This window comes from Physella acuta, unplaced genomic scaffold (assembly GCF_028476545.2).
Source record: "Physella acuta isolate Inbredline_101_S28 unplaced genomic scaffold, ASM2847654v3 ptg000979l, whole genome shotgun sequence".
Taxonomy (NCBI): Eukaryota; Metazoa; Mollusca; class Gastropoda; family Physidae; genus Physella; species Physella acuta.
The window spans coordinates 111,586-130,000 of NW_026732496.1; the positions used below are offsets into that span (position 1 = coordinate 111,586).

An 18,415-nucleotide genomic window follows, 5' to 3' on the forward strand; every position below is an offset into this window, starting at 1 on the left:
CACACTAGTTCAATAAACACTGAAACAATAAACACACTAGTCCAATAAACACTGAAACAATAAACACACTAGTTCAATAAACACTGAAACAATAAACACACTAGTCCAATAAACACTGAAACAATAAACACACTAGTTCAATAAACACTGAAACAATAAACACACTAGTCATTAAACAAAACCAGCCAAGAAAACGCCAGCCAGAATAAACCAGATTTTATTATCAAACCGGTCTAACCAAAGACAAGACAGCCAATAAAGACCACCCTATCCAGCAACTCACAGTATTTTCTAATCAACTGGTAGCAATTAGTTTCAATAACTTGATCAAGTCAAACATTTTTTTCATAACAATGTTGCCTACATAGCCCATTTTTTCTCCAAGTTCTAAGCTAAATGAAATACTTTTAAAAAATAAACCAGGAGTGATCACCCCTAAACTTTCTCGAATATTCTTATATAACTTGGAATATAGACATGATTTTTAATTACTTACACTTTTAAAAATAGAATAGAATCTCATAGAAAAAAAGAATAGCGCACCAAGCGAACGCCAAAACAAAATGTGCATAATAGTGCGCAATATTATTAGTACTTTATAAATTCACATTCGTTTTTTGAGAAATCGGAAATAGCGTAAATTAGTACTTCCGGTCAACGGAAATTACTCAAAATTTGACAGAAGGTAGAAAATTAGATCTTTTACTTACATGTGTAATTTCATTTTTCTATCTGAAATAGTACTCAAGTTATAGGCTTTTGAAAAATTGAAAGTAGAAAAAGTACCACTTCCGGTTATCGGAAATCGCTCAAAAATTGATCAGGATCTACGATTTTGATAAAATACTTAGATATGAAATTTTATCAACCTAGCTGTAACGGTACTCAAGTTATCGTGTTTACACACAGACAGACACACACACACACACACACACAGACACACAGACATACGGACAAGATAAGATTGCAAAATTATGTTTTTCCGTATCAATGAGGTGTAAAACGTCGAGATTTGTAAAAATCTCGATTTTTATTTTTGCACGATCACAAGACTTTCTCTATACTTCGTATATACGAGAAAGTAAAAATTGACAGCACATATACTTAGGTAGAAGTATGCTTTCACAAGCTTACTTATCACGCAAATATTGCAACTTTTAATACACACATTCACCCCCCACATACGCAAGTCCTAAAACAATGGTAACCTCTTCTACCTATAGAGGGGAGAGTCGTGAGAGGTGGGACAATGATTTTATCCCTCAACAAACATAACACATTCTTCTCTTTTATCCGTCTACTCAGGGGTCTCCAAACTTTTCAGCCCGAGGGCCGCATTAACTATCAAATATCAGCTCGCGGGCCAGAGTAGAGTTTCCTCCATGCATCCTTTGGGGTGGCTGTGGCCACCGTGCCCCCCCCCCTCCAAAGAAATAGAATTTATATAGAAATATAAACACATTTTAAATGCAACCCCCTCCTTCCAGGAGAAAAAGTCTGAAAGAAACACTGTCCGGCCGACAACACACTCGAGGTCCAAGTTTGTTCTCCTCGGGCAAACACAAAAACCCACCCGCCATTGTTTGAACTTGTCTCTAAGGAGGTCATTTGCTTGCAATTCAATATCCTCCATCTGCAGTTCATCTGGGTAACTGGTTACATTTGCTTCAAATGGGTATTGAAGCAGTCTCACTTCTTCTGCCTTTGAATCCTAGTCAGTAAAGTAGTCAGAAAACCGCTGCTGAAACTGCAGCTGGTGGTTTTTGATGATCTCGCATGCAAATGATATGGGGAACTCAGCTGTTGCTTCAGTCATGAAAATCTTACACTGCGGAAAGTGCGAGAGTGCGTCACGTTGTTGCCCTGTACTTGTTCCAGAAACATGGAACAGCTGTCCAGCGACTCTGTTTGATCACAATGTTTTCATCAATGTTTGCAACACGGAGGACAAAGGTATTTATACCCAAAGCTAGATTTTCAAATTGTTTTGAATTTTCTGAGCAAAGTACCTCAGCCACTTCTAACAAACATTTTTTTCCGTGAACAAAAAGATCTCCGAGGGCCGGATGAGAGGACCTCGCGGGCCGTAGTCTGGAGACCCCTTGTCTAGAATAATCCCTAAATTTCCCAATCACGGGAATATACTATTGTTCCAAATTCGAAATAGTCTTTAACACGCTGGATAGAAAATGTATATTTAAATGACAAATTTTTTTAACACGCTGGATAGAAGATGTATATTTAAATGGAAGAGGTGAAATTATTACCACACACACACACACACACAGACACACACACAGACACACACACTTACCCACACCCACACCCCACCCCCATAAACCCACATCCCCCACACAACACAACACATTAGCACTACACCAGTCGACTTTATGCTACACAACACAAAATTGGGCAACTGAGAATGTGAATGTAGCTAGACATCTCCATCGAACTAGGGCACATTATCATATGAGAGAGTACTCACGCTTTTTTCAGTGGACAGCCAGCTAAGGACTAAGATCTGTATTAGAAGCATTGATAGGTGTATGGCATGCAACGTCTTGATTGGTGTAGAGTTATCGGACTTGAGTTGCCCCAGAGAGAAAACACCGCTCAGGATGGAGATGTTTTGTCCAAAGATTGATTGGGTGTAGGCATTTAGGAAAAGGTTTACCTGCAACACGGAACAGGATGGAGATCTTTTGTCCAAACAAACAAACAAATAAACAAACAAACAAATAAACAAATAAGTAAACAAATAAACAAACAAATAAACAAACTAATAAACAAACTAATAAACAAACAAATAAACAAACAAATAAACAAACAAATAAACAAACAAATAAACAAACAAATAAGCAAACAAATAAACAAACAAAAAAGCAAACAAATAAACAAACAAATAAACAAACTAATAAACAAACAAATAAAAAAACAAATAAACAAGCAAATAAACAAACAAATAAACAAACAAATAAGCAAACAAATAATCGAACAAATAAACAAACAAATAAACAAATAAACAAACAAATAAACAAATAAACAAAGAAATAAGCAAACAAATAATCAAACAAATAAACAAACAAATAAACAAAGAAATAAACAATGAAATAAACAATCAAATAAACAAACAAACAAATAAACAAACAAATAAAAAAAACAACAAACAAGCAAACTAATTAACAAAATAATTCAATAAAAGCTTGTAATTACACACCACCCCCACTAATATCAAATATACCCACCGCCACACCTTCGCTGTGAACGTAGGAGCCTTGATAATGCACCGTGCTGGCTTGTGGCGGACTCGCGATATCAAAGCCCATTAGAATTTTCTGTGTATAACGTTCGGCAGAATGCTCTCTCGCCCATGCTTTGAGAGAATCGTCAAAGGACTGTAAGAAAAGTTCACTTATACACTATTGTAATCGGAAAGTTGAACTGTGCAACATGGTTCTAGGTATGGTTTAAGCACATTCCTTCTTTCAGATGAATCTTATGAGCAAATATGTTATTCTAGCCATGTATAAAAAGATCTCACGCCGACATTTTACTTCTTTGATTTTCTAAAGAAAAAAATATTTAATCTTGCAGATTTATTTCAGCTAGAGTTAAAAAGTCTCTATTATATTTGTTTTTTTACTTTAGTTTTATAACTGATATTTTTTGTTTTTAAAATAGATTTTTTTTTATATTTGTTTATGTAATATTTGTCGTTAAAATGTTTAGTTTTTTCTGCATAAGTAACATCGCAATAAAGAAATTTCTATTCTTTAAAATGTGTTTTTATTTTACGTTTTATTTTTTTCTCTAGATTTATAGCTGATATGTGTATAATTCAGATTGTTTTGTTTCTTCTTCTTATTATTATTATGATATTTATTATTCCGATAATTTGTATATCCATTAGGTTTATCATTTACCACTTTGTGTAACTGTTGATCTGTCAGTGAGATGGTTTTTTACTTGTATCGTTAGTTTAAGTATATTTTAGATTTATCAGTATGTTGGTAATATTGTAAATGGTTTAATTGAAATCTACAGTCTTCATGTGTCACCGTTGTGATTTGTGGACAGCTTAGATTTCAGAAGTTTCATTCGCAAACAGATCAAGTATTACTTTTTCTCATCATGTTTACGCTTTACGAAAGTGGTTCTTCGAAAATTTACAAATTAGTCCATGATATTATTTGTCCGGAAATATTTTGTCCTGATATCTTTTGTCTGTGAGATCAATTGTCCTTGAGATCATTTGTCCTGTCACTGTATATATATATATATATATATATATATATATATATATATATATATATATATATATATATATATATATATATATATATATATATATATATATATATATATATATATATATATATATATATATATATATCTACTTGCGTGCCCGTCACCCGCGCGTTGCCGCGGTGTTAAAAAAAAGTCCCAGGATAGTCCGGTGCAAATCGTAACCTGCCGGGGCGAGGTCAAACGCGCCTGATTTAGTGTAGTGAACGACTATAATACTACTTCGTATCCAAATTATATAACACTTCATATAACACAATATATAACACACAACGTATACTTCATAGCGCTAACGGGATATCCCGGGCGCCAAAATGCAATGTGTCGGGCGCCAGCGAACTTGTCTGATTCAGTGAATGACTAAACACCCCATCTTATTCATAGTCTAATGCACTGTTTAAAACTAACGTAGGCGCCATAGCCCTCACGGGATAGCCTGGGGCGCTAAGTTGCGCCTTGCTGGGGCGCCGCTCGTGCAAATTTTTTTTTTTGCAGATACTTCCCCAGGAGTATTCTTAACAACTTCCCAAAAGTTTCATTGCGATCGGAAGGAAGGCGTAGTAATGCATAATAATAATAATAAGTTACCAGAGAATCGTCTAGTTCAACTATATGATAGTCAGATGGCAATAGAGCCTGCAGACTTTTGTATATATCGGTAGCAGCGGGGTCAGAAGACCGGCGGACAGCTACGCACTTTTCTCTATAGTTGTCTGTCTTGAAGTACAGTGGCGGCGCCTGGTTGTGAGTGTAGGAGGCCCACACCAGCAATCCTGCGATAATCACGCTAAACCCCATTAGAATAAAAAATGTAGCCCAGTTTCGTTTGATTATTATCCATCTTTTAATAAACAAGGCTTGGAATTGTTGTCGCCTCAGTGCCGATCCATGGTTTAGTGTGTTCACAGCACATTGATTCGTTTCTGCCGAAAAAGACGAAGTTCAGCCCAAAAATGCGTAGCTTCAAGAACATTTAAATACATGAAAAGATATATTTAAATACATAATTATACACATGCCTATACACATACACAAGTGTATATATCATTTATACGTATATATATATATATATATATATATATATATATATATATATATATATATATATATATATATATATATATATATATATATATATATATATAACATTCTTATTGTGGGGGGGTGTAACCTTTAGTTGTCGCACCGGATGACACCCGACCTAGCGACGACACTGCTCTTAGCTTTTTTGGCTGTAGTGTGGACAAACCCGCGGCTTAACTAAAATCCAAGGTATATAGTGCCGGCATTGTTTACAGTTGAATAACTTAGCTTTAGATAACAAAGTCGCACGTCTAAAAATAACTTTAAAAACCTTTGACAAATGACGCAATCTGCATCTATTTTTATACGATCCAATCAGAAATTGAGATCACGCGTCTAAAAATAAACCATGGTTAACTCTAGCGAGTTGCGTCTGTCACTATTAATGTTTCAATAACAATGTATCATATTTCCGTATGAAAGAAATTTATAAACTTCAATGAAAATATACATTTCATGTTATCAAAAAGTGTTTCATTGAATTTCTTTCATTATGTGATATCCTAATTAATAAAAGTCCATGTGCGCACTTCTCTCTCTGTCCGCAAAATATTTTCACAGGATATCGCATCAGAATCTTCAGCGATATATGGAGAACTTGATACGGACTTTTGTTGAAAATAATATGGTAGATGTTTTAAATGTATAAACAAAATTTTATATAAAGAAGAAAAATAAAAAATAAAAGCGTATTAGAATATAGAAAAACAATTTTAATTATGCAACCGGAAAAGTGTTTATGGTTGTGACAAGAACCCATAAAACAATGACGTCACATGCCAAATGTTTACACTAAGGAAAGTACACAAAACTCATGGCGTCATCTTCCGATTTTAGAATATAGATATAGACTCTATCTCTTCTAGAATCTATTTCAATAATAAATTTCTATATTAAACTATTTCAGGCCTTAATTATATTATAGAAATCTTTGTTTGTTTAGCTATGGACTATGCTGATTTGTGAAAAATTACAATAGGCCTATTCGCGTAAGTTAAGTTTCTTAACTACATCTTTTATTCTTTATTGATCATAAGATGCCATAATAGCTGAGATGATAGTGTTATTAATACCATGAGGGTGGTACGGGTTCGAGACACACGAAGTCTATCTTAATTAATTTTTTTTTCATTTTTTTTAATATGTTGATGATAAAGTTGCCTATCGGTACTTGGCGAGACATGGGGCAGGTGAAGAAGAGTTGACCTGATTCTGTCTTTTTAGCATATGAAGGGATAGTGTGGTCAGACCCATGCTCAGCCGAAATAGGTGTTTTTAAAAGACAAAAGCAACATAACTACCATTGAACAGCCGGGCTTTTAAAGAAATCTTTTAAGTCTCTTAATTTTAAGTCTCTTAATCAGCGAGTGCATTTAATATGGTATTGTGTTGACTAATACTGTATATAATTTGATTTTAATTTTTCTAATAGGTATTGTTATTTTAAACAAGTATAAACATAGACAGTAAATATAATAAAACCCATTTTTTTTCAAAATCTAAACAATGTTTCCTTCCAATGTTCTTGATCAATAAAATGTTTCTTTTACATAATTTCCGATGATGACTTTTTTAAAAGCTGAATTACAATTCATTTCATTACTCACTTTCCGTATGAATATACATTTTTTTTCATGCATCTCTACCGTTTCTTCCTATTTCACCCCCGAACGAAATTGAAAAAAAAAACATACTAAAATATAGAAAAGCCAGTATCAGCTACCCCCCCCCCCCTTCCACGCACACACAACCCCCAAACCCTCCTCCGGACAGCTTTAAATGCCGCTCCACGGAGATAAATATCTAAAAGAAAAAACGGGTAGCCTTTTGTAAAGAGAAGAGAACTAAAAGTCACCAGCATTGCCCGTTACACGGGTACCGGTGGCTAGTTGCAGCAGAAATGCGCAACGGGTCTACAGGCTAAAAATAAACCGGGAGTGATCTCCCCTAAACTTTCTCGAATATTCTTATATAACTCGGAGTATAGACATGATTTTAAATTACTTTTAAAAATAGAATAGAATCTCGTAGAAAAAAGAATTGCGCACCAATCGAACGTCAAAACAAAATGTGCATAATATTGCGCAATATTATTAGTACTTTAAAATTTACATTCGTTTATGAGAAATCGGAAATAGCGTAAAGTAGTACTTCCGGTCAACGGAAATTACTCAAAATTTGACAGAAGGCAGAGAATTAGATCTTTTACTTACATGTGAAATTTCATTTATCTATCTGAAATAGTACTCAAGTTATAGGCTTTTGAAAAATTCCAAGTAGAAAAAGTACCACTTCCGGTTATTGGAAATCGCTCAAAAGTTGATCAGGATCTACGATTTTGATAAAATACTTAAATATGAAATTTCATCAACCTAGCTGTAACGGTACTCAAGTTATCGTGTTTACACACACACAGACAGACAGACACACAGACATACGGACAAGATTGCAAAATTATGTTTTTCCGTATCAGTAAGGTGTAAAACGTCGAGATTTGTAAAAATCTCGATTTTTTTTGCTCGATTACAAGACTTTCTCTATACGAGAAAGTAATGAATATTTCTTTTTGTATCTAATAATACTTCCCATCTGATAGGCCTACAGACTAATAATAATAAATCTAATTTCTCTGGACTTAAGCATTCAACTGAATTGCACCGTTATTTACCTATTATAACTGGATTTATGCTTTTGATTGGTGCGTCTTGCGTTTCCATTGGTTTACCAATGTCGATCTGGTTGTTAGACTCTGCCGGGCCGTCTGCTGAATCCTCCAGGATTCCATCTTGGGCTGCTGATGGGCTAACCACCTCCGCGTCCCCAGTCTCCTCATGTACCTCGTCTTGGATGACCAATGTGTTTTCCCCAGTCTCCGCAAGGGTGACTTCTTGGCCGCCGATTGTGTCTATCTCTTTTACCGTTTGACTGGATTGTGGTGACATTTTTATTCTAAGCAATTAAAAACAATACTGTGGTGAAACTAAGCCGAGAGAATATTGTATGATTAGAATGTTACTTAGATGGCAAGAAAATGATACTAAAAGAAATGAATGCTGTGGTGCATGGTACTCACGTTTGTGCTGGTGATTCGACTGCATCGTCCTGATCACTGGAACTAAGTGAGGAGTCAAATCATTGGCAAGGAGGAATGTGCATTTACAAACAAAGACAAGGAGGTTCAGTGGTTGCATGATAAATGGTGGTGTGGGGTTTCAATTGTTGCATGATAAATGGTGGTGTGGAGGTTCAATGGTTGCATTATAAATGGTGGTGTGGAGGTTCAATGGTTGCATGATAAATGGTGGTGTGAAGGTTCAGTAGTTGCATGATAAATGGTGGTGTGGAGGTTCAGTGGTTGCATTATAAATGGTGGTGTGGAGGTTCAATGGTTGCATGATAAATGGTGGTGTGGAGGTTCAGTGGTTGCATTATAAATGGTGGTGTGGAGGTTCAGTGGTTGCATGATAAATGGTGGTGTGAAGTTTCAGTGGTTGCATGATAAATGGTGGTGTGGAGGTTCAGTGGTTGCATGATAAATGGTGGCGTGGGGTTCAGTGGTTGCATTATAAATGGTGGTGTGGAGGTTCAGTGGTTGCTTGATAAATGGTGGTGTTGAGGTTCAGTGGTTGCATTATAAATGGTGGTGTTAGGTTCAGTGGTTGCATGATAAATGGTGGTGTGGAGGTTCAGTGGTTGCATTATAAATGGTGGTGTGGAGGTTCAGTGGTTGCATGTTAAATGGTGGTGTGGAGGTTCAGTGGTTGCATGTTAAATGGTGGTGTGGAGGTTCAGTGGTTGCTTGATAAATGGTGGTGTGGAGGTTCAGTGGTTGCATGTTAAATGGTGGTGTGGAGGTTCAATGGTTACATGTTAAATGGTGGTGTGGAATGTTAATTTGGACATATGATCTAAATGTACCTTTCTTTTCCCATTAAAGATATTATCTAAATGAAATATATGATCTAAATGAAGATGGGGACAAATATGGAGTAAAAAATAACATATGCAACTCACAATATTTCATCCTCAACTTCATCTCGCTCGTCTCCAACCCTGGGCAACAGAATAAAATTAAAATCGTTATGATGATAATATATAGCTACATTATATTATGGTCGTTAGTTAGAAGAGTGTCAATATCAGCCATGTAATGGTCAATATCAGCCATGAGAATGTCAATATCTGCCATGAGAATGTCAATATTAGCCATAACAATATGTCAATATTAGGCAAGAGAGTTTCAATATTAGGTGAAAATTGATACAGTTTTTCAAAATTATCGTCAATGTCAATCTTGATATATTTACCACAGAAAAACTTGGTATTTTTGCCTGAGAAAAACTTGATATATTTACCTGAAAAAACCTTGATATATTTACCTGAGAAAAACTTGATATATTTACCTGAGAAAATCTGGGTATATTTACCCGAGAAAATCTTGATATATTTACCTTGGACTATCTGGGTATATTTACCTAAGAAAATCTTGATATATTTACCTGAGAAAAACTTGATATATTTACCTGAGAAAATCTTGATATATTTATCTGAGAAAATCTTGATATATTTACCTGAGAAAATCTTGATATATTTACCTGAGAAAATCTTGATATATTTACCTGAGAAAATCTTGATATATTTACCTGAGAAAAACTTGATATATTTACCTGAGAAAATCTTGATATATTTACCTGAGAAAAACTTGATATATTTACCTGAGAAAAACGTCCTCCATTGAAGTCCGGGACAGTCCATACGACAGTATTTTCAGTCGGCTCATCTTCTGTTCCAGGACGTTCAATGACTTAGGGAATGATTTGACTCCCTTCTCGTGTAAAACAAAATTCATCTCCGAAATCGTCGAAGACTTAAAAAAAGAAATTGCATTAAAATTTGCCGAAAATTTATAATATAAACTACAAAATTGTGTGTCACCCTACCCTACCCTACCTAACCATACCCTACCCTACCCTACCCTACCCTACCCTACCCTACCCTACCCTACCCTACCCTACCCTACCCTACCCTACCCTACCCTACCCTACCCTACCCTACCCTACCAAACCCTACCCTACCCTACCCTACCCTATCTTACCCTACCCTACCTTCCCCTACCCTACCCTACCCTACCCTACACTACCATATCCTACCCTACCCTACCCTAACCTATCCTACCCTGCTGTGTTGTGTTACTGTGTTGTGTTGCTATGTTGTGTCGAGGTGTTGTGTGGCTGTGTTGTGTCGAGGTGTTGTGTTGCTGTTTTGTGTTGCTGTATTGTGTCGAGGTGTTGTGCTGCTTTGTTGTGTCGAGGTGTTGTGTGGCTGTGTTGTGTCGAGGTGTTGTGTTGCTGTGTTGTGTTGCTATGTTGTGTCGAGGTGTTGTGTGGCTGTGTTGTGTCGAGGTGTTGTGTTGCTGTTTTGTGTTGCTGTGTTGTGTGGCTGTGTTGCTGTGTTGTGTTGCTGTGTTGTGTGGCTGTGTTGTGTTGTGTGGCTGTGTTGTGTGGCTGCGTTGTGTGGCTGTGTTGTGTGGCTGTGTTGTTGTGTTGTGTTGCGGTGTTGTGTTGTGTGGCTGTGTTGTGTGGCTGTGTTGTGTTGCTGTGTTGTGTTGCTGTGTTGTGTTGCTGTGTTGTGTTGTGTGGCTGTCTTGTGTTGCTGTGTTGTGTTGCTGTGTTGTGTTGCTGTGTTGTGTACCTGTGTGGCTGTGTTGTATTGCTGTGTTGTGTGGCTGTGTTGTGTGGCTGCGTTGTGTGGCTGTGTTGTGTTGCTGTGTTGTGTGGCTGTATTGTGTGGCTGTGTGGCTGTGTTGTGTTGCTGTGTTGTGCTGCTGTGTTGTGTGGCTGTGTTGTGTTGCTGTGTTGTGTGGCTGTGTTGCTGTGTTGTGTTGCTGTGTTGTGTTGCTGTGTTGTGTTGTGTGGCTGTGTTGTGTGGCTGTGTTGTGTGGCTGTGTTGTGTGGCTGTCTTGTGTTGCTGTGTTGTGTTGCTGTGTTGTGTGGCTATGTTGTGTTGTGTTGCTGTGTTGTGTTGCTGTGTTGTGTACCTGTGTGGCTGTGTTGTATTGCTGTGTTGTGTGGCTGTGTTGTGTGGCTGTGTTGTGTGGCTGCGTTGTGTGGCTGTGTTGTGTTGCTGTGTTGTGTGGCTGTATTGTGTGGCTGTGTGGCTGTGTTGTGTTGCTGTGTTGTGCTGCTGTGTTGTGTGGCTGTGTTGTGTTGCTGTGTTGTGTGGCTGTGTTGCTGTGTTGTGTTGCTGTGTTGTGTTACTGTGTTGTGTTGCTGTGTTGTGTTGTGTGGCTGTGTTATGTGGCTGTGTTGTGTGGCTGTGTTGTGTGGCTGTGTTGTGTGGCTGTCTTGTGTTGCTGTGTTGTGTTGCTGTGTTGTGTTGTGTGGCTGTCTTGTGTTTCTGTGTTGTGTTGCTGTGTTGTGTTGCTGTGTTGTGTGCCTGTGTGGCTGTGTTTTTATGCTGTGTTGTGTGGCTGTGTTGTGTGGCTGTGTTGTGAGGCTGTGTTGTGTTGCTGTGTTGTGTGGCTGTATTGTGTGGCTGTGTGGCTGTGTTCTGTTGCTGTGTTTTGTTGCTGTGTTGTGTTGCTGTGGTGTGTGGCTAAGTTGTGTTGTGTGGCTGTGTTGTGTGGCTGTGTTGTGTTGTGTGGCTGTGTTGTGTGTCTGTGTTGTGTTGTGTTGCTGTGTTGTGTGGCTATGTTGTGTTGTGTTGCTGTGTTTTGTTGCGGTGTTGTGTTGTGTGGCTGTGTTGTGTGGCTGTGTTGTGTGGCTGTGTTGTGTGGCTGTGTTGTGTGGCTGTGTTGTGTTGCTGTGTTGTGTTGCTGTGTTGTGTTGCTGTGTTGTGTTGTTGTGCTGGGTTGCTGTGTTGTGTTGCTGTGTTGTGTGGCTGTGTTGTGTTGTGTGGCTGTGTTGTGTTGTGTGGCTGTGTTGTGTTGATGTTTTGTGTTGTGTGGCTGTGTTGTGTTGATGTGTTGATGTGTTGTGTTGCTGTGTTGTGTGGCTGTGTGGCTGTGATGTGTTGTTGTGTTGTGTGGCTGTCTTGTGTTGCTGTGTTGTGTTGCTGTGTTGTGTGCCTGTGTGGCTGTGTTGTGTGGCTGTGTTGTGTGGCTGTGTTGTGTTGTGTGGCTGTGTTGTGTTTTGTTTTGTGTTGTGTGGCTGTGTTGTGTGGCTGTGTGGCTGTGTTGTGTTATGTTGCTGTTTTGTTTTGCTGTGTTGCTGTGTTGTGTGGCTGTGTTGTGTTGCTATGTTGTGTTGCTATGTTGTGTGGCTGTTTTGTGGCTGTGTTGTGTTGCTGTGTTGTGTTGCTGTGTTGTGTGGCTATGTTGTGTTGCTGTGTTGTGTTGCTGTGTTGTGTGGCTGTGTTGTGTGGCTGTGTTGTGTCCCATCATGTTGATGTACCAGAAATTTAGCTTTGGTAAAAGTTGAGATGATGTGTTGCCTGACGATCTCCTCTACACAATTCTGCGCCTTGACGAGAGTCAACTTATAGCCGACACCTGGCGACAAGTCGTGGGACTAGTGAACGGCGATGACAGCGAACATGGCACACACAGACAACACGTAACATTTCTAGACGTCGTTGTCTATGTTCATTATTTATTCATATCATATTTTTTACTTTTGGAAAATACTAGCTCTTAAATTGGATAACATATAACTAGCTCTTTTATTGGGTACGGCTAGCTTACAACTAGCTCTTTTATTGGGTAAGCTAGCTTACAACTAGCTCTTTTTATGGGTAAGGCTAGCTTACAACTAGCTCTTTTATTGGGTAAGGCTAGCTTACAACTAGCTCTTTAATTGGGTAAGCTAGCTTACAACTAGCTCTTTAATTCGGTAAGTCTAGCTTACAACTTAATTGGGTAAGGCTAGCTTACAACTAGCTCTTAGGGGTGGTACTATAAGTGAACTAAGAAACAACGATAGCCGTTTCAATCGATGTATCAGTTTTACAATTTAATTGTTCCATTGAATAGTATGTATGACTTATGAAACAATATTGTAGACTTAAAACAGACTTACTATACTTGTAGAAGAATATTATAGACTTACCATACACTTAAAACAGACTTACTGTACTTGTAGAAGAATATTCTAGACTTACCATACACTTTTTTTAAAAACGTTGGAGATCCATAGCACTGGACAACACCCCTGGCCATAATGGCTATTCTGTCACTCAAGTTCTCTGCCTCGTCCATAAAGTGGGTCGTCATGACGATTGTGCGGCCTGACTTCCATTTGGTTAAAAACTTCCAGAGGTCTCTCCTGGCACCTGGGTCGAGGCCAGTTGATGGTTCGTCAAGGAATATTGTCTGTTGGGTTACAGGTTAGTTTTGTTTTGTTAAATACACACCCTTATATAAAACAATCAATCTATATATAACCAGAATAACAGTAGTATTATGAACATCTAAATTACCTTGGTTAACTATCTAAACGAGCTTGGCTAACTATGTAAACTACCTTGGTTGACTATCTAAACTACCATTGTTAACTATCTAGACTTGTTAAATATCTAAACTACCTTGGCTAGCTATCTAAACTACCTTTGGTTAACTATGTAAACTACCTTGGTTGACTATCTAAACTACCATTGTTAACTATCTAAACTAGCTTGGTTGACTATCTAAACAACCTTGGTCGACTATCTAAAGTACCATTGTTAATTATCTAAACTACCTTGGTTGACTATCTAAACTACCATTGTTAACTGTCTAAACTACCTTGGTGTCACCAGCGAAGGCGCTAGCTACGGACAGCTTACGTCTTTGTCCACCAGACAAATTGATCGGGTCGATATCGATCTTATCGGCAACCCCCAACTCAGTCAGGACGGTCAGAACATCTCCTCGCGTCGTGTAGTTGTTGCGCATCTGGATGAGGAAGTAGCGGTCAATCCTACTTGCATATCTTCTATATATATAATTTTCTTCTTGGAGGCGCTAGAAAACAAGCTGTAAGCGCGCTCCCTACCACCCCACCCCTACAGGGTCTGGTGAGCTGTGGTTCACGCTAAATGTTTACAATCGTAGAGCCGGGTTTAGTGACGGTTATTAGGGGCAAATAATTTTGTTTGAAACGATTTCAAACTTAGGGGAGGTAACTAAGAGGAGGCTGCTTTCACAGGGGAGGGGGGATGTAGGGTAGGGGTTGGGGGAAAGGAGGGCGGGGGTGGTATCGTTCTTAACGACCTACTGATAGTGTTTTAAAGCAAATATTTTCAATGGCAGCATTGGTACTGTCGAATTCACAAATTATGAATTACTGAAAAGTAGAAAATAAAACAACTAAATAGCGGCGTATGATATGCCGCGGGTCGGCTCGTATTTTTTATTTTGTCTTTGTCTTTCAACATCGCGACAAAGAAAGTTTACGAACTTCCCAAAATAACAAAGTATTGTGTACAACCTACAAATAAATCGTGTCCACCTCTACATAAACTTCAGACCAGTGGAAGTCAGAGTTAAAAACAAGCTTAAATATTACGGTGGGGGGGGGGGGGGAGGGGGGGGGGGAGAAGCTGAAGGTATCTATGACCTACCCGAGAAAAGAACTGCAGCTGCTCATAGGCAGTGAGCCGGGGGAAGAACATGTCGTACTGCGGACAGAAGCCCAGCGTCTTCCTGATGGAGGTCATGTTCGTACGGACGTCCGCTCCACTGATCTTGATCACACCATGGGTGATGGGGGTCAGACCTAACAAATAACACCATGGGTGATGGGGGTCAGACCTAACAAATAACAACATGGGTGTGGGGGTCAGACCTAACAAATAACACCATGGGTGATGGGGTCTGACCTAACAGATAACACCCTTAGGTGACGGGGTCTGACCTAACAAATAACACCATGGGTAATGGGGGTCAGACCTAACAAATAACACCCTTAGGTGACGGGGTCAGACCTAACAAATAACACCATGGGTGATGGGGGTCATACCTAACAAGTAACACCAGTTGTTTAACATTACCTAGTATCATTGAAATGGTGGTGGTTTTACCGGCACCATTATGGCCAAGTAGCATCGTGATTTCATTGGGGTAGATGTCTAAAGTTACGCCGGACACTACCGTTTCACTGCCGTACACCTACGTGTGTGAATAGTCACATAACAGATTATACACAACAGAAGCTAAACAGTTTTTAGAGTATGGAACAAGTAAATAAATATATAATTTTAGCTTGTAAAATAAATATGTACATAATTTTTTGCATAAGGTTTTACATTTTAATAATCTTTACACAATTACATCAAAGAAAAATTTACATTATTCCATCCTGAAATATTTACATAATTACATCAATAAATATTTATATAATTATCTCAATAAATCCTTACATAATTACATCGATAAATATTTACACAATTATATCAATAAATCCTTACCTAATTACATCAAGAAATATTTACATAATTTTATTAAGAAATATTTACATAATTACATTCAAAGATATAGGCCTATACACCTAATTTCACCATTGAATATGAAAAAATGAAAATTTTATCTAAAACAAATGTGGTTTAGTCACTAATTTATTAGCTGCTTAGGTCACTGGTTTAGTCAGTGATTTAGTCAATGATTTAGTCACTGATTTAGTCACTGATTTAGGCACTGATTTAGTCACTGATTTAGTCACTGATTTAGTCACTGATTTAGTGACTGGTTTAGTCAATGATTTAGTCACTGATTTAGTCACTGATTTAGGCACTGATTTAGTCACTGATTTAGTCACTGATTTAGTCACTGATTTAGTCACTGATTTAGTGACTGGTTTAGTCACTGATTTAGTCATTGATTTAATCTCTACATTTGGCTATAATAAAATGCAATTTTTTAAAAATTACAAGAAAGACATGATGATTGTATAGAAACTATTCAAGTAGTTACAAGAAAGACAAATAAAGACTTCACAGACATGAACCAATACCTTCACTAAATCCTTGATACCACAGACAAGAACCAATACCTTCACTAAATCCTTGATTTCAATGCCGGGACGGACGCTAACATTGGAAGTCTCAAAAAATAATGCATTTGTTTTTGTGAATTTGTAGTTTGTACTTTGTTGTGAAGCCGGAAGTTTTTTCTGCAACACATAAAATCTTTAAATGTATTTTAAACTTTAAAATATTTCCATCTTTAAAAATGTGGCTGTAATGAACCAAGCATAATTGATTATGTAACTTTACTAATTACTCATAGCCTTATCATACAGTGCAACATTAAGATTTATGATTTTAAACCTACATTATTTCAATATTTAACAACGATATTATGTGAAAAAAATGACAAATTTGAATGTATAGAGTACTTTGAAAATTCACCTTTAGAAAACGAATCATTGGACTCTCACCACGGCCTCTACATTCCACCACCCACACGACAGCACAGTTAAGGACACTGTTTAGTGTCATGTAGAGAACACCTTCGATAAATCTTTTGTCTTCGTTGCTTGTGTCGCTTTTAGAAAGATCTAAAAAACAAAATTATGGCAGTGCTAAAATTATGGCAGTGTTAAAATTATGGCAGTGTTAAAATTATGGCAGTGTTAAAATTATGGCAGTGTTAAAATTATGGCAGTTTTAAAATTATGGCAGTGTTAAAATTATGGCAGTGCTAAAATTATGGCAGTGTTAAAATTATGGCAGTGTTAAAATTATGGCAGTGTTAAAATTATGGCAGTGTTAAAATTATGGCAGTTCTAAAATTATGGCAGTGTTAAAATTATGACAGTGTTAAAATTATGGCAGTGCTAAAATTAAGGTAGTGTTAAAATTATGGCAGTGTTAAAATTATGGCAGTGTTAAAATTATGGCAGTGTTAAAATTATGGCAGTGTTAAAATTATGGCAGTGTTAAAATTATGGTACTGTTAAAATTATGGTACTGTTAAAATTATGGCAGTGTTAAAATTATGACAGTGTTAAAATTATGGTACTGTTAAATTGTAGTGTTAAAAATCAAAGAGAGCGATTGAATTGTAAAGAGTAGAGATGTTAAGATGTGTTTAACTCCACAAGAGGTGTATTCACAACTAGTTGCACAAAGACGCTTCAAAACAAACAAACAAACAAACAAACAAACAAACAAACAAACAAACAAACAAATAAACAGAACAATTTCCCGTCCTTAGTCGTCAATTACCCCGACCCCCTCGTCCACTGACTCTCCTGGGTAGGGGTCTACGACAAATTCCCGAATGGGACAAATGCCCGAAAGTCCCTTGCCCGAAAAATGTTAACATTATATATTACCAAATAGTCATTTATAATCAATTTAAATTAGAAATTTTGATAAAATAAACAAAAATAAAGGGCAAGTGTCCATTCGGGCATTTGTCGCCTTCGGGCAAGTGTCCATTCGGGAAATCGGCCGTCAGGCAAACGGCATTCGGGCAAGTGTCCATTCGGGAAATCGGCCTTCGGGCAAACGGCATTCGGGCAAGTTTCTTTCGGGAAATCGGCCTTCGGGCAAACGGCATTCGGGCAAGTGTCCATTCGGGAAATCGGCCTTCGGGCAAACGGCATTCGGGCAAGTTTCTTTCGGGAAATCGGCCTTCGGGCAAACGGCATTCGGGCAAGTTTCTTTCGGGAAATCGGCCTTCGGGCAAACGGCATTCGGGCAAGTTTCTTTCGGGAAATCGGCCTTCGGGCAAACGGCATTCGGGCAAGTGTCCATTCGGGAAATCGGCCTTCGGGCAAACGGCATTCGGGCAAGTGTCCATTCGGGAAATCGGCCTTCGGGCAAACGGCATTCGGGCAAGTTTCTTTCGGGAAAACGTCCGACTCCCCTTAGGTATTTACCCTGGTAGTCGATGGCGGAGTGGTTGGCCTAAACTGGTTGTCGATGGCGGAGTGGTTGGCCTAAAGCTTTCATACATTACCGGAGTGGTTGGCCTAAAGCTTTCATACATTACCGGAGTGGTTGGCCTAAAGCTTTCATACATTACCGGAGTGGTTGGCCTAAAGCTTTCATACGTTACCGGAGTGGTTGGCCTAAAGCTTTCATACATTACCGGAGTGGTTGGCCT

At 38.1% G+C, this 18,415-nt stretch overlaps 1 protein-coding gene across 1 annotated transcript in view; it reads right to left on the reverse strand.

Annotated features, from left to right (window-relative positions):
• LOC131954206 (ATP-binding cassette sub-family A member 2) overlaps nt 1–18,415 on the reverse strand; it is a 38,396-nt gene that overhangs the window by 13,631 nt on the left and 6,350 nt on the right. The window contains exons 4-17 of the mRNA XM_059317762.1: nt 16,711–16,859; nt 16,353–16,472; nt 15,355–15,472; nt 14,926–15,080; nt 14,108–14,257; nt 13,486–13,696; nt 12,780–12,877; nt 10,104–10,255; nt 9,403–9,441; nt 8,462–8,503; nt 8,057–8,337; nt 4,894–5,228; nt 3,246–3,395; nt 2,486–2,674 (exon numbers count right to left, since the gene is read on the reverse strand). Coding sequence (XP_059173745.1) covers nt 2,486–2,674; nt 3,246–3,395; nt 4,894–5,228; nt 8,057–8,337; nt 8,462–8,503; nt 9,403–9,441; nt 10,104–10,255; nt 12,780–12,877; nt 13,486–13,696; nt 14,108–14,257; nt 14,926–15,080; nt 15,355–15,472; nt 16,353–16,472; nt 16,711–16,859 — 2,189 coding nt within the window. The remainder of the gene's footprint in view (nt 1–2,485; nt 2,675–3,245; nt 3,396–4,893; nt 5,229–8,056; nt 8,338–8,461; nt 8,504–9,402; nt 9,442–10,103; nt 10,256–12,779; nt 12,878–13,485; nt 13,697–14,107; nt 14,258–14,925; nt 15,081–15,354; nt 15,473–16,352; nt 16,473–16,710; nt 16,860–18,415) is intronic.